At 52.8% G+C, this 14,553-nt stretch overlaps 1 protein-coding gene across 1 annotated transcript in view; it reads left to right on the top strand.

The window, feature by feature from the left end:
- Positions 1-3,215: 3,215 nt before the first annotated feature.
- APOB (apolipoprotein B) overlaps positions 3,216-14,553 on the top strand; it is a 38,972-nt gene continuing 27,634 nt past the window's right edge. Inside the window, exons 1-12 of the mRNA XM_062209023.1 lie at positions 3,216-3,328; positions 3,563-3,601; positions 4,547-4,662; positions 5,826-5,971; positions 8,067-8,220; positions 9,064-9,219; positions 10,546-10,670; positions 11,359-11,444; positions 12,570-12,789; positions 13,520-13,747; positions 13,962-14,079; positions 14,181-14,327. Coding sequence (XP_062065007.1) covers positions 3,256-3,328; positions 3,563-3,601; positions 4,547-4,662; positions 5,826-5,971; positions 8,067-8,220; positions 9,064-9,219; positions 10,546-10,670; positions 11,359-11,444; positions 12,570-12,789; positions 13,520-13,747; positions 13,962-14,079; positions 14,181-14,327 — 1,608 coding nt within the window. The 5' untranslated portion in view covers positions 3,216-3,255. The remainder of the gene's footprint in view (positions 3,329-3,562; positions 3,602-4,546; positions 4,663-5,825; positions 5,972-8,066; positions 8,221-9,063; positions 9,220-10,545; positions 10,671-11,358; positions 11,445-12,569; positions 12,790-13,519; positions 13,748-13,961; positions 14,080-14,180; positions 14,328-14,553) is intronic.

Genomic DNA, 14,553 nt, shown 5'->3' with positions numbered 1-14,553 from the left:
ATGAGTTTTCCTGAACAACGTGGCCGGGAATAATTTGTATCAGATTATATTTCCTTGCTTTATGCCATTGAGAATATGCATTTAGCATCCTGAATCTCCTGGAAACAACGGGGTAGAACTGAATAGCACAGAACCATTCGTTCATATTCGGCAAATCACATACCGAGGGCTGACTTCTGTATGTGAACTGCACTGAACTCAGTCTCCACTCTGCCCTGCACCTGCCTAGGACCCTACAAGCCACAGCCAGGTAGGCAAAGGGACAGTTTTCTTTCCAGAGACTGCAACTGGGGCGCTCAGCATTATCTAATTCCTTGAAATTCCACTGGTCAGGTGGATTCCGAATGGGGAGCAGAGCCCTGTGACTGCTCAGACGGAGGCAGCAGGACTTTGCATTCCATTCACGAGCTGATAAGGCCTAGTGACTAGCTGAGATCCACCTGCGTGACATCAGAACGTGCCTCGGCTAGAGGCACTAGTGGCCTGCGTGGGCAGGGACTCCACTCACCGCGGGAAGGACAGGATTTCAAGCGCCCTGAAAACTGAGGGATCCTCAGAGCCAGACGGGCGCCCAGGCACAGCTGCTTCGCTCCTGCTCCCTGTCCTTGTTCCTGATTTCCTCTGTGCGTTCCAGCAATCTCACTCAAAGAGGTCCCCGCGCTTAGGAAGGACTTCAAAAATCTGTGGCAAGTGGAATTAAACCATGGATTTATTTTGGTGCAAATAAATCCTGAAATCCACGTGGTTTTATCATAATGTGCATTTTCCACAAACCTTTAGAGGACGTAGTGCGCATCTGCGCTTGGCTAACGACTGACAACAGTCACCCTTCACTGAGCAACCTTTGTCCGGCATCTTGCCAGGTGCTCTCCATAATGGCCTTATTTACCCCCCAGCAGAACCCCTAGCAGGTAGATATTACTCGTGCTGTTTTAGGGGTAGGCAAACAGTGATCCAGGAGGGTAAAGTCACTGACCCAAGCTTACAAACCAGACACGAGACAACACCCTAGCTTCTCCTGGTCAAACACCCACACTGGTTTCCTTCCCATCAGATGAGCTCCCTGGACTGGGCTTTTCTCTGGTCAAGGACCAGCTTAGCCTAGAAGACTTCCTGACTCCTGGTTCCATGTGAAGTCTCTCTGAAAACTGGTCCATGTCCTGTGATGCTTAGAACATGTGTGGGGGACTGAACCGAGAAAAGTTGGACTTAAGGAAAAGGGATGAAACGCAATCCATGGTCGCAAATAATAATGTATTTTCAAACAACTGTTGACAAAGGACTTAAGTGGATTTTGTAATTTCAGCAAAATCTATACTTCAATCCTTACACTACTCCAATGGATATACCCACGTCAGCACAACAATGGGCTTATGCACTGCACTGTTTGCTGGCCAAGGCCCACCCAGGGGGCCTTTCCAAAGCCATCAGGGAAAGAGAGGGAAACTGAGCCCAGCACTGTCAGGGTTTCTCTTTGGAGATGGCAACAGTCCGTGCAAAGGCCTCCAGAAACCCACATTTCCCCCTGCACCCAAGTTATCAGGGCCATTTTCACTCCAATGTGTAAAAGTTATGTTGTCCATTGACGCTGCCTATGGGACACTGCCTCGCCGGCATCCGACAGAGAAAGCCTGGACCTGCTCTGTGTGTGAAAGCCGGCCATCTCCTTTGCTGACTCTGTCCCCAAGCATTCTTAGCCGTTCTCGCTCCAGCAACCACGTATGGGAGTGGGGCCATTTCCTCAAATACTAACAGCAGCTGACTGTGGAAAGTCAGTCCACAGAAAATAATTCAAATAAGATGCTCAAAGAGGCCGGCGCCACGGCTCAATAGGCTAATCCTCCGCCTGCGGCGCCGGCACTCCGGGTTCTAGTCCCGGTCGGGGCGCTGGATTCTGTCCCGGTTGCCCCTCTTCCAGGCCAGCTCTCTGCTACGGCCCGGGAAGGCAGTGGAAGATGGCCCAAGTGCTTCGGCCCTGCACCCCATGGGAGACCAAGAGAAGCACCTGGCTCCTGGCTTCGGATCAGTGCAGTGCGCCGGCCGCAGCATGACAGCCGCGGCGGCCATTGGAGGGTGAACCAACGGCAAAAGGAAGCCCTTTCTCTCTGTCTCTCTCTCTCACTGTCCACTCTGCCTGTCAAAAAAATTAAAAACAAATAAATAAAAGATGCTCAAAGAAGCGGGGTCTCAGGGCAATCACAGGTATGCCCGGTGTTGAGTTGAGACCTCTCTAACGCCCACTTTTCACAGCTAATATGCCGTGGACGCAGAGTGACTGATGGCTGACGTGACTTCAGCTGCCCAGAGCAGGTGCAGGGCTGAGACAGGGACCCCAGAATCAGGAGAGGTGTGAAGGCCAAGGCGGGAGCCAGGGAACAAAACAGATGCCATTGTCCTCAGCCAAGAAGTGAGTGTCGCAGAAACATCTCCCCCACGCCTGACGGCACAGTGCCGGGCAGAGGAAGTGCAGCTGCCCACATTTCCTGGGGGAGTGGATGGTACCTCGCAGAGAGGGAGGAAGGTTCCAGGAGGCCCAGGAGGGACAAGCTGTGTCGAGCCCTCGACTCTGTCCTGGAGGACACAGGTCTGGTGCCCTAGGGCACGGCCTCCTGCTCAGCTTCGCAGTGCCCAAGGGGTGGGCACAGGGAGGCTATGGGTTTCCCCAAGACCTGGGCACCTGGACCCAAGCAGTGGCCAGGCCTGGGCAGCATCGCCCACCCCTAGGGAAGGTGCTGGTCCTGCGCCACCCCTCCGTAACACCCTCAACGTGCAGAGCCCCCCAGGGCAGAGGATCCCCGGCCACAGGCACTCATCCCGAGAGGGAACCCACGCAAACCTAAAGCTCTCCAACGTGGTGGGGCAGTCGACGAGTGTCTCAGCCAAGCCCTTAGGACGGGCTCTCCCAAAGGTGCCCCAGTCAGAGCCAGGGGAGGAGCAGGTGGTCCTGGGCTCGATCTGAGACCCCGGCGGGAATGGCCAGGCCTAGGAGGCTCGGGTGGGTGGGAGCCCCCTGCCCGGCCCTTCCTCGGTGCTCAGCGCCCAGATGGCCCGGCTGGAAAAGCAAACAGGCCTGGCGGTGCGCCCTTTGCACCTTTTGCAACTCGGCAGAGGCCGGGCCTCCTATAAAGGCCGCGCGGGCGCGGGCCGCGCATTCCCACCCGGGCCTGCACCGGTGCGACCAGGCGGAGCAGGAGCGAGCCCGGCAGCGGCGCGAGGAGGCCCAGCGCAGCCAGGGAGCCGCGCCCGCCGTCAGCCATGGGCGCGCCCAGGCCCGCGCTGCCGCTGCTGCTGCTGGCGGTGCTGCTGGCGGCCGCCGGCGCCCGGGCCCGTGAGTGCACGAGGGGCGCTGGGCCTGGGGCGGCTGGGTAGGGGGTGGGCGTAGGGGTGCGGCCGCAGGCTCACAGGGGCCGCACAAACTCCGCCCGCCGGGCTAGGATGGGGCAGCAGAACGGGCTCCGGGGCGGGGCGGGCGCCCCAGGAGTGGGCAGCGGCCCTGGCAGGCGGGCGGCCCGCCCCGGGGAAGGCTGCGGCAGGCCTAGCTTGCTTTCTCCTTTTCTTGCAGAGGACGAAGTGGTGGAAAACGTCGGCCCGAGCTGTCCAAGTAAGGACTGCCCCGGGCACGGGGGCAGCCCCGCCCACCCCAGCCACCCTTCCGCACCCGGGGCGCTGAGGGGCCCGCACGCCCCGCGCTCGGACCCTGGCAAGCAAGTGCCGCGCGCCTCTGCGCACCCCCACGGCACTGCGACTCCCTACCTGCGGATCCCAAAGCCCGGCCGGGGGCGGGTGGGGAAGGCGCTGTCACCCTGTTGGCCAGTGGTCACTTTTCAGGGACATCACTGCCCTGTTTATCAGGAACTAACCATTATTTCAAAGCGTGTGACGGTGACGAAATGCTGACTTTAACCTTTGCGCAGAAATCCAGACCCCCCCACCTTCTCTATTTACCTGGCCCCTAGGGGTCAAAGGCGCTTCGCCCGGCCTTAGCACCCTGTGTTCTCCGGGACGCTCCGGAAGCCTCTGGTGGGGCAGCACCGCCACCTGGTGGCCATCTGGCATCACTGCACCTGGGCTCGCGACCCAGATGTTCTTTCATTCAAATTGTTGTGGAAAGTCCTCTTAAGGTGGAACCCTTTAGAGATTCCTTCTTTTTGGGGGGGTGGAGGGGTAGGGGGCGATTCCTTGAAGTCAACCAGGTGCCCCTAAGACTTAATAAACTGCTTCAGGTATTTGGTGGAGTATGAATCACAGAACCGTGGTGTTCTCAAGCTGTAAAACACTAGATAGCACCATCCCTTTGCCAGCAACTTAATTTTCCAAAGGTTTCTGGTCTATAGATTTCCTGAGCCCCAATACTCAATCCTTAGCGTGCCCCTCCCTGTGCATCAGATGGTACGTTCAAGGAATGCCAGCTAACTTGAACACAGGCCTCAGTACCACGTAACGGACAACTACAGGAAATTAAGTACAACACAGTGACAACCGGGTCTGTTGCACTTGGGAGGGAGTTCCTTCTGCTGTGTGGCTGACTCATTCCTCCTCCTTGCAGAAGACGCCACGCGATTCAAGCACCTCCGCAAGTATGTCTACCACTACGAGGCCGAGAGCTCCAGCGGGGTCCCCGGGACTGCAGATTCGAGAAGTGCCACCAAGATCAACTGCAAGGTAGGTGGACGGGGCTGGGGAAGGGGCCGAGGAGCCTGAAGCCCACGGCTTTCCCCCGGCCGGGCTCCATCAGCCCGGCTGCCGTCATCTCAACGTGGGGGCCATCCTGTGGTTCGTAAGCCGGCCACATTGCTGAGAGGTTTTCTGCCACGGGAAATTGTGACTTCATGATCCCGGTTATCAGCCATGCAGGACTACGGGTCTGCATCTGAGAGATGCCCAGTGCGTGAGCTGCAGGAGGTAGGCGTCTCTGGAAAGCACCGTGGCATCTGATTTTTATAATGGAACAGAAATCTGTTACTCAAAACAAATGGAAACAAAACATTTAAACACGCAGTCTGTGATAAAACTTCACCTACTGGAGACTGTTCTCATATCCATGCACGTAGGGATCCCACTGGCTGGGGAGAAGGGCTGCGAAGGTGCCCTCCTCGCTGTGGGGCTCTGTGGCTCTGGGCTGAGTTGTCCATCAAGGTAGGCGTTGGCCACACATGGTTCTTTAAAGATTCAGTCTCTCCGTCACAGGAGCCACATTTCAAGTGGCCACTGCCACCGTGGCTGGAGGCTGCCACACTGCACAGTGCAGACCTGGGACACTTCGGCTGTGGCAGCAAGTTCTTTGCACAGAGCCGAGTTAACAGCCAGGAGTCCATTACACCCCAGTGCATTGCGAGAGAGGCTCTAAATAGGCCCTCCCAGATAAGAATGACAACAATGTGAAAATAAACAAGTGGGCACGACTGGATATGGACACGGTTGATTTTGGTGACATTAAGGAGCATTTGCTACTAAGACCAATGATAGCCCTACTGCTTTTCCTCTTATTTTTTTTCCCTAAACTCCACTCTTCCTCTGTGTTTTTGTTTTTAACCAACCACATTAGTTCTTATAACTAATGTGAGTAAACTTAGAACCAGTGAAAGGTCATCATTCTTCCCATTCAAAGGGGCAAGCTTAAAAAACTTGTTACCCTGAGACTGGGGGAACACAGGGCCACATCGGGGTTGCTGCGTGGAGGACCGGTGAAGCCTGCGGAGAAGACCTGGGACGTCAGGGCCAGCATTTCCCTTGGTGTCCTGACCAGAGCCTAAGCGCTGGGCCACGGGAGCACCTCCTGTTCTTGATGGAGACACTCAGTGTGCCGCCCCCTCCTCCCTTCCCAGGTCGAGCTGGAGGTTCCCCACCTCTGCAGCTTCATCCTGAGGACCAACCAATGCCTCCTGAGAGAGGCGTACGGCTTCGACCCTGAGGGCAAGGCCTTGCTGAGGAAGACCGAGAACTCTGATGAGTTTGCTGCTGCCATGTCCAGGTGAGGCCTGGCCCTGAGCATTTGAGTTTCGGACCTTTGTCTGGGCATTGCCAGGTGTGTTGGCCACGAGCGTACGGATGTGTGTGGATGCATTTCCATGAGGCTTCAGTGTGTGTTCATCTCAGGCATGCACGGACGAGCACATGTCCACTGGGTGGGTGTGTTCATATCAGGCACACATGTACATGTGTGTGCCTGCACCTGTGTGTGCACAAGTCCACTGAGGGGTGTGTGTGTGTGTGCATCTAAGGCATGCATGTGTGCACAACATTTGCATTTGGCATCCACCATGAATCAGGAAAACTTTGGGCTTTCACAACTATTCCCCTCCCCTGGTTAGATGCCCTTAGTCATCCTTTAAATGTGTTCCCAAAGGATCTCATGCTTTAAGCTCCTCGAGACAGTAAAATTGAGATGGTTTGTTTCAACAACTGAATTCTTGTTTACAGAGTTAAAACAGTCTGGTGCCCAGTGGTCTCCAGTGTGTGCTCCCTGCAGGGAGAAGGGGAGCCAAGGCCTTAGCGGCTCCCCTACGCAGGGCTGGCCTCCAGCCACTGCATGCTGACTAGGCCAGGGCTGTGTACAGCAGGCATCCCTCGTGACTGATCGGCACACCGTGTCACACCAGTTGCTAAATATCCTCAACCCCAGGCAGTTTGTGGGGCCCGAGGTGTGTGTAAATACAGGCAATCCTGGGCTGTTAATTTGGTAGCATCAGGAAACTCCATCCCTCCATCCATGCCCATCTTTTGATTTGCCAAGAAACCAGCCTTTTCTCTGTGCAACAGGCACGCATGCTCCGTCTTCCATCAACACACCTCGTCTCATCTGAGACTGGCGTACGTGAGGGAGGGGGAGTGCAGGCGGGAGAGCATGCACCTCTTCACCTCCTCTTGATCCTTACTCTCCCCAAACAAAGGGGACCTGCTCTTGCCCAGGGGGATGTCTCTCGGCCTGGAACTTTCTGAAGGTGCAGAACTGTGGGAGGCTACAGAACACGAACCTGGTTCCCTTCTCCTCCTTCTGGTTTATCTAGAGCACATACATCCAGGCCCTCAGAAATCCAAACTGTCCCCAAAGGGAAACCCCAGGACCAGAGTCTACATGAGCTTCCAGCATGGCCTGAGACCACGTTAGAGTGACTATCCAACAAATACATGAAGAGAAGCTGAAATTCACTGGTAGTTGGGAAATGCAAACTAAACTAACAAGGGCATCTTTAGCACCTCACACCCATCAGGCTGCAAGACTGAAATGGCTACAGCACCTGTGGCTGGCAGGCCGGTGAGGGGACGGATATCTCTTGCCCCTGCCTGAGGAAATGAGAGCCATTAGGCATTATCCACTCTAGTTAAAAATACATATGCCCTTGGGCACAGCAATTTCAGTCTCTGAGCCTCCAGCCCATGAGAACAAAAGCAATCATACATAAAGATAGATGAATAAGGATGTTCATTTTAGTATTGTTTGTGCAGCAAAAACAGCAGAAGTCCAGAGAGAGAGAAAGCGAATGCCATCAAATGGAGCCATGTTGAATAAATTATATATAACCATAGAACAGCATGTTATTCGGCTTTCAAAGAAACAATTTGATAGAGCTATACCGAATGACTCAGGGTCTGTAGAGTCTAATAAAGTGAGAAAGGCAAGAGAGAGGAAAAGGTACACAAAATACAATGCCATTCGTGTACAACAGTGACAAAAGATTCCTGCGCCTCCGTTTACACCTACCCACATCTCTGTGCAGCTGCATGAGTGCCACATCTATGTAAGGTTGATGCGGGTGGCGATGGTAAGAAAATACTGACTAGGCTGGCCACATGGGGAGTGTGGGAAGAGAGACGGGTGTGACAGAGAGCAAACAGAGGATAGATGAACCAAACAAAAAGCTAGAAAGAATGCCAAAACCCACAGAGATCTGTCCATTTTTGAAATACTAATGTGAGAAGACTACTGGGTTGAAGAGGAGTCTTTCTAGCTGCCCACTTTGCTTCCGCAAAGTGATGGAAGGCTCTTTTTGTGACCCTGTCCTCTCTCTCCCTCTCTCCTTCTCTCTCTCTCTCTCCCTCCCTCTCTCTCTCTCTCTCTGGGACAGGCATGAGCTCAGGCTGGCCATTCCTGAAGGGAAGCAAGTTTTCCTTTATCCAGAGACTGATGAACCTGAACACATCCTGAACATCAAGAGGGGCATCATCTCTGCCCTCCTGGCTCCCCCGGAGACAGAAGAGGCCACGCAAGAGTTGTTTCTGGTGAGAATTTAGAAGACCAGCGACAGCGCCCGCTAACCTGGTCTTTCTTATGCTGCAGTCCAGCCCCATGGCTGCAGAGGAGGTGGCTGCCCTAGCTACCCGGTAGTTACACAGGAAGCCCTACACTGGTGGGAAGTTATCAGTGCCTGAGGTTCCTTCTACCCCTTGGTCTCCCTGCACCATCATCCCAGGCAGAGCCCCCAGGCGGAGTCTAACAGTCCCTGGGGAATCCTGACACCCTGCCCTGCCTTTGTTTGATTTTGTTCCCTTATTCCCTCCAAGTGCAACACAACAAAGCCTGTGTGGATTTTTTAAGATTGATTCATTTATTTGAAAGGCAGAGTGACTGAGAGAGGGAGAGACAGAGAAAGTGTTTCCATCTGCTGGTTCACTCCCCCAAGTGCCTAGAATAGCCAGGGCTGGATCAGGCTAGAAGCAGGAGCCGAGGTCTCCATATGGATGACAGGGACCCAGATACTTGGGCCATCCCCTGCTGCAAGGTGCATCAGCAGGAAGCTGAGTCAGGAGCAGAGTAGCCAGGACTCACACAGGTACTCTATCTGGAATACCTGTGTCCCAAGCCGTGGCTCAACCTGCTGCGCCACAGAGTCAAAGCCACCTTCACCTGGTTTCCTCTCTCCCAACTCTGGCTGGCCAAGCACCGTCAAGGCCACCCTCAGCCTGGGGGGAAATCAGTCCCTCCCCATTCATGTTCCTTCTGCCTCCCCACCACCACCACCACCACCACCACTACCACACACAGGATCCTTCCCAAGGTCCTCCTGAATACCTGACGGTGTTTGCCCACACTAAGTGCACCCAACGGTATCTTCCACCCCACAGGACACCGTGTATGGAAACTGCTCCACTCATGTTACTGTGAAGACGAGGAAAGGGAATGTGGCCACTGAACTGTCCACTGAGAGGAACCTGCAGCAGTGTGAGGGCTTCCAGCCCATGAGTACAGGCGTCAGCCCCCTGGCCCTCATCAAAGGCATGGTGAGTGGCACCCTCATCATCAAGAAAATTCTGGAATGTTCCAGCTAGGAGAGACCTCTCCGAAGAGCCTGCCCATCCTACGCTTCATGCAGACTGTTGGGCAGGACACCGAGAGCCAGACACAGGAAGTGCTGCTAAGGCCGGGAGACCTGGTATTAATTGTGCCAGAATTAGAATCAGGATCACGATTCCCTTCCCAGAGCCCTGTCCTTCCTGCTGTCCGTGTGTCTTGGCACCAACCATCTTCATCACTTAACAGTAACAACTGCCCACTCCTGAGAGGGTACAGCCACCTACTGTTCCCTCCTGGGCAACGGTTGGTTGTCTCCAGCCTGTGGCCTCCAAGGAAATCCCAAGACCTGTGCTCCCTTTTCCTCTCCCTCAACCCATGAAGTGACATGACCACAACTGTTCCAGCTTCCTGCCCTTCCGTCCCAAGGACGACCTTGACCAAAGCCTGGCCCCTCTGCCTCTGGCTTACCCCACCCTCCCCCCCAGTACTGACCTTATCTGCTATTAACTGGGGTCACATCACCTGAGCTTGCCTAACCCTGTGTACCATCTTCCGGGCCGTGAGTCACAGGTTGTCTCAGTAAACACGAAAGATTTCAGCAATCACCGCTGTGCCTGGCAGCATTCCAGGTCATTGTCCTTGGGAGCAAAAGCAGTCGTTCTAACGACAGTAAGGACCAAAACCAGAAGAGGCTGGTGCACTGGCTTAGCTGTCTTTTCTGAGCACCTGCTGCTTGCGCAACCCCACTCTGACAAGCACTGAGGAAGGGACAGTGGGAGATGAACCCTAGACCTTTCCCCTTGCAGGAATGCGAAGATTCATATGCATGCCAATAAAGGACAGCGCATGGGGTACCCAGTAAACTGGTAAACTGAGCAGACAGCAGGGCTAGGCCTGACCGAGAAGGGGAAAGTATTATTCACATAACTCGTTGGGAGACGTTTATGCAGCTGAAGCATGCACTTGAAAAATATAAAGGACTTGCCCATGAAAGGCTTGCAGGCAAAGAAGTGTTAGAGTCTCATGTTGTGTGAGCTGTTGTATGTGGCAGGATGGGTGTGTGGAGGCCACAGGCACACACTTTGTGCAAGATGAGAGATCCACTGAGGGGGAATAAGAGGAACCCACAGCTCATCTCCACTTTGGCTATGCCAGCTTCCTGCCTCCCCTTATCTGAATGCCAACTGTCCAGTTCTGTTTACTGGGTTTATCTGCTGGGCAAGACTCCAGTTCCTTTCTGTCTTGAAGGCAGGTGCCTAAGACAGGTTCAAGGCCCCAAAACTGAACATCCTCTTCTCCAATCTCATTCACAGATCCGCCCCTTGTCAACTCTGATTAGCAGCAGCCAGTCCTGCCGGTACCTCCTGGACTCCAAAAGGAAGCATGTGTCAGAAGCCATCTGTGAGGAGCAACACCTGTTCCTGCCTTTCTCCTCCAAGTAGGTCACCTGCTGCACCCCTGATTTCTCACCTGATGGCTCCATGTGGGTTTCTCCACTGCCCTGTTTCAGGCTTCGTTGTGCCTGGAAGGGAGCTACGGTCAAGTACAAAGCAGACACCATCCTTATCCTCATTTTCAAGCTGATAGGCAATAAGGCAGAAAAGCCTTAGACAGGCAAACAACTTAAGAACCATGAAAGATAATCTCAGACCCAGACTTGAAGGGCTGTAGGTCCAGGAAAGCTGGATATCATTGCAGGGGGCCTGGGTTAGGAAAGGTGTGAGGAAGGATTTGGGATTTTAACTGGAGACTTGTATATCCAAATCCATCATGAAGACTGACAGTCAACTGGAATTGACTTAGTAACTGCTATATTCTGTGTGCTGTGCTGTGCTGTGCTGTGGGAGATACAAAGAATTCTGTGGCACAGAGTTAGCCTCTACCCTTGGGCCCTGAAGACTGGTAGACGGTATAAGGTACAAATACTGTGATGGAGGGACAACTACTGTGACCAGGAGTGGGGAGGGGCTATTTGTCCGGGGGTCAAGGGTAGCTGGATCTAAAAATGCTTCAAAAGGTAGGCAGGATATGGATAGACGCAGGGATGAGGGCAATAGTACACATGGAATGGGAGAATGTTCTGGGGAGCTGGCCGTCCATGACTCAAGGTCCTTCCCTTTAACCAGGAATAAGTATGGGATGATGGCTCACGTTACACAGTCTTTGAAACTTGAAGAAACACCCAAGGTCAACAGCCGCTTCTTTACTGAAGGTGAGACTCCATCCGCATGGTTGCTGGGAAGTCTGCTCAAGATGTGCCAGCCACGGCTTCGCTCTTTTCTGGGTCCTGGTGAATGTCTGCTGACTCATGAGTAAGGTGGACTCTGGCACTGAGGCTGGGAAACCACCTCTAGTGAGAAAGCACATTCCTTTCAGAAGCTCAAAGGGCAGTGAGATAAAGAAAAGGAAGACGTTTCCAAAGCTACCTAGGTTCCTTTACTATCCCAAGTGTAAGGCTGCACTTAGGGTAGAACTGACTTTCTCATCCACCCCGCAGAAAGCCTGGGGCTGGTCTGCAGGAGGTAGGGCAGGTGGGAGAGGATCTTCAGGGTCAAGCCACATAGTGTTCCCAGGATTTGATCTTTAGAACTACTAGAGATCTCTAGTCCAACCGTAACCCCACAGTGTAGGGTATCTAAATCTACCAAACTCTTTCTTATATGCTATCTCATTAATTTCCTTGTCCACAGGAAAGTGTGAGACATATGCTTTTATGCCCACCCTACAGAGGGCGATGTGACACACAGAGGATTAGTAATGCACCCAAGGTCACAGAACATCAGAGGCAGTGCAAACTGAGTGCCAGGTCTAATCTAAGCCAGCACTCTGCTATACCCCACTTCCATGCTCACATGTACCCCTCTCCCTGGCAAGGCTTCCCCGCCCCACAAGCTGCTGGTAGATCCAATTAGAAGAAATGGTGGGTGAGTGCCAAGAAATTGAGCCTCAGCTGTCACTATGTCACCTCAGCACCTCCCCTCTGGTTCTTTCCAACAAAGGGTAATCTGATACTAGATTCCGACAAAACTGGATTCAGTTCCACCCCTGCCTCTCAGACCCAGAGGGTTCTCAGAAAACCTGAGTTGCTCATCTCTGCATCTCAGTGCTCTAATCTAATTGGGGAAGAACATCAGCCCTTGGGAGTAGACGAGTGAGTGAACACAGTTCAGTCAGTCACCTGTCACAAAGCCAGGCATCTAACAGGTGTTGAACACACACAGGATAATCTCTTTTCCCCCTTGCTGATGCCTCCCAGTTCCCAGTTTCTGGTGGATGAAGATGTGTTTGAACGACAGAAATGAGTGACCATATTCCTTTGATGCCTTCCTCCTTCCAGGTACACAGATGGTGGGTCTGGCCTTTGAGAACACCAAATCCACATCACCACCAAAGCAGACTGAGCCCGTGCTAAAGACTCTCCAGGAACTGAAAACGCTGTCCATTTCTGAGCAGAACGCCCAGAGGGCAAACCTCTTCAATAAACTGGTTACCGAGCTGAGAGGCCTCAGCAGTGAGGCAGTTGCATCCCTCTTGCCACAGCTGATTGAGGTCTCCAGGTATGTCTTTAATGACTGCAGCTCAATCTTTCATACAACCTATGGCAGCTGGCCAAACCGTCAACCCTCAACCAGAGAATCTCAGAGACCATCTAAATATCAATCCAGTTAATCAACTAATCAATCAGTTACTGTTTGCTAGATAGAGTGCTTGCAATTCCATGGGCAACACACACACACACACACACACACACTGCATTCTAGGCAACTACGTAGATGTTAAGTTATAAGGTAAATCATTCCCACATTTTGATGAGCATCATCTAATTCCTGTTTCTATTGAGTGTACCCTGGAAAGTTTGGGAAAATAAGCCATCTGTGCCCTATGGAAGATTATAGGCCAATGGAGAGAGAACTCAGGCAAACAAACGTGATTCCTCTACATGTGAGGTCACTGGCTCACAGTGCTAGGAAGGTTATGAAGGTTATGAAGGGATGGAGGCCAGGAATGAGACCATGTCAATGTTTGCCAGGCATGTTCTGTGTCCTAACCAAAGGACAGTAATAAGAGTCTCTTCATTTGGCTACAGGTTCAGGGGTCCTTCTTCAGACTTTCCTCAATGGTGCTCCTACAGTGGGCAGTACCCCTAGGGAAGGAGTCAAGGTTCCCGGGCTCCGAGCTGGAGGCTGAAGGATGGCTTGATTTGGATAGAGAATGAGGGGAACAGGGCACTCCTGGCAGAGACGCACCATGGGTTCTACATAACTCTCTCTGCACTTCTCTTCTCAGCCCCATCACTTTGCAAGCCTTAGTTCAGTGCGGACAGCCCCAGTGTTACACTCACATCCTCCAGTGGCTGAAAAGTGTAGACGCCAACCCGCTGCTGATAGATGTTGTCACCTACTTGCTGGCCTTGATCCCAGAGCCCTCGGAACAGAGGCTACAGGAGATCTTCAGTGTGACCAAGGAACAGCAGAGCCGAGCTACCTTTTATGCACTGAGCCATGTGGTCAACAGGTGAGTCTTCAGACTATATTGCTCTGCCTAGGAGCAGAGAAAAACCCACAGCTCTGTATGAATGTGTGCCCCTCCCTCCACTTTCAAGCCTTGCTGCTCTCTCTGTTTTCTACTGATCATTTTGAAATGACTTGAAAGAAGAAATCAGCAAATACAAGTCTGGAGGTTAATCAAACCTCACAGTGAGTTCTAATTCTCCTCTCTTATTCTGTAGCTTTCACATGACAACCCATAGGGTGACCCAGGGCCTGCAGGACATTGCCGACTACCTGGTGGAGCAGATTGGCACAGAGTGCAATGGAGATGAAGACCACACCTACCTGATTCTCAGGGTACTTTCAGGCTTTTGTGTCAAATGCGCTATGTCATGGATGCTTTTCCCACACACCTCTTACTTATCCTACACCCTGATCAATTCTTTCCCCTAATGCAGGCCATCGGAAATATGGGCAGAACCATGGAGCAGGTAACACCAAGAGTGAAGTATTCTGTCCTGAAATGCATCAAAACTACAAAGCCATCACTGCTGATTCAGAAAGCTGCCATCCAGGCCCTGAGGAAGATGGGAATTACAGACGAGGTAAAATCCACAGAGGAGGTCTGAAAGTGAATGTGTGTTCAGATGAACAGGGATTTGGACGGCACGAGGGGAATGAGATTTTAAACTTCATCACTCTAGTGACTTTCTTCTAGTCTTTTCTAGTTGCAGATTTCAACAAGTCTACTGACTTGATTGCCAAGCACGTGTGGCATTCGACTCGCTGCTCCTGCAGCATGTAGAACACAAGAACTGCACTGCCTGCTGG

Source organism: Lepus europaeus, chromosome 13 (genome assembly GCF_033115175.1).
Source record: "Lepus europaeus isolate LE1 chromosome 13, mLepTim1.pri, whole genome shotgun sequence".
In the NCBI taxonomy this organism is placed as follows: Eukaryota; Metazoa; Chordata; class Mammalia; order Lagomorpha; family Leporidae; genus Lepus; species Lepus europaeus.
This window is presented reverse-complemented; position numbering and strand designations above follow the sequence as displayed.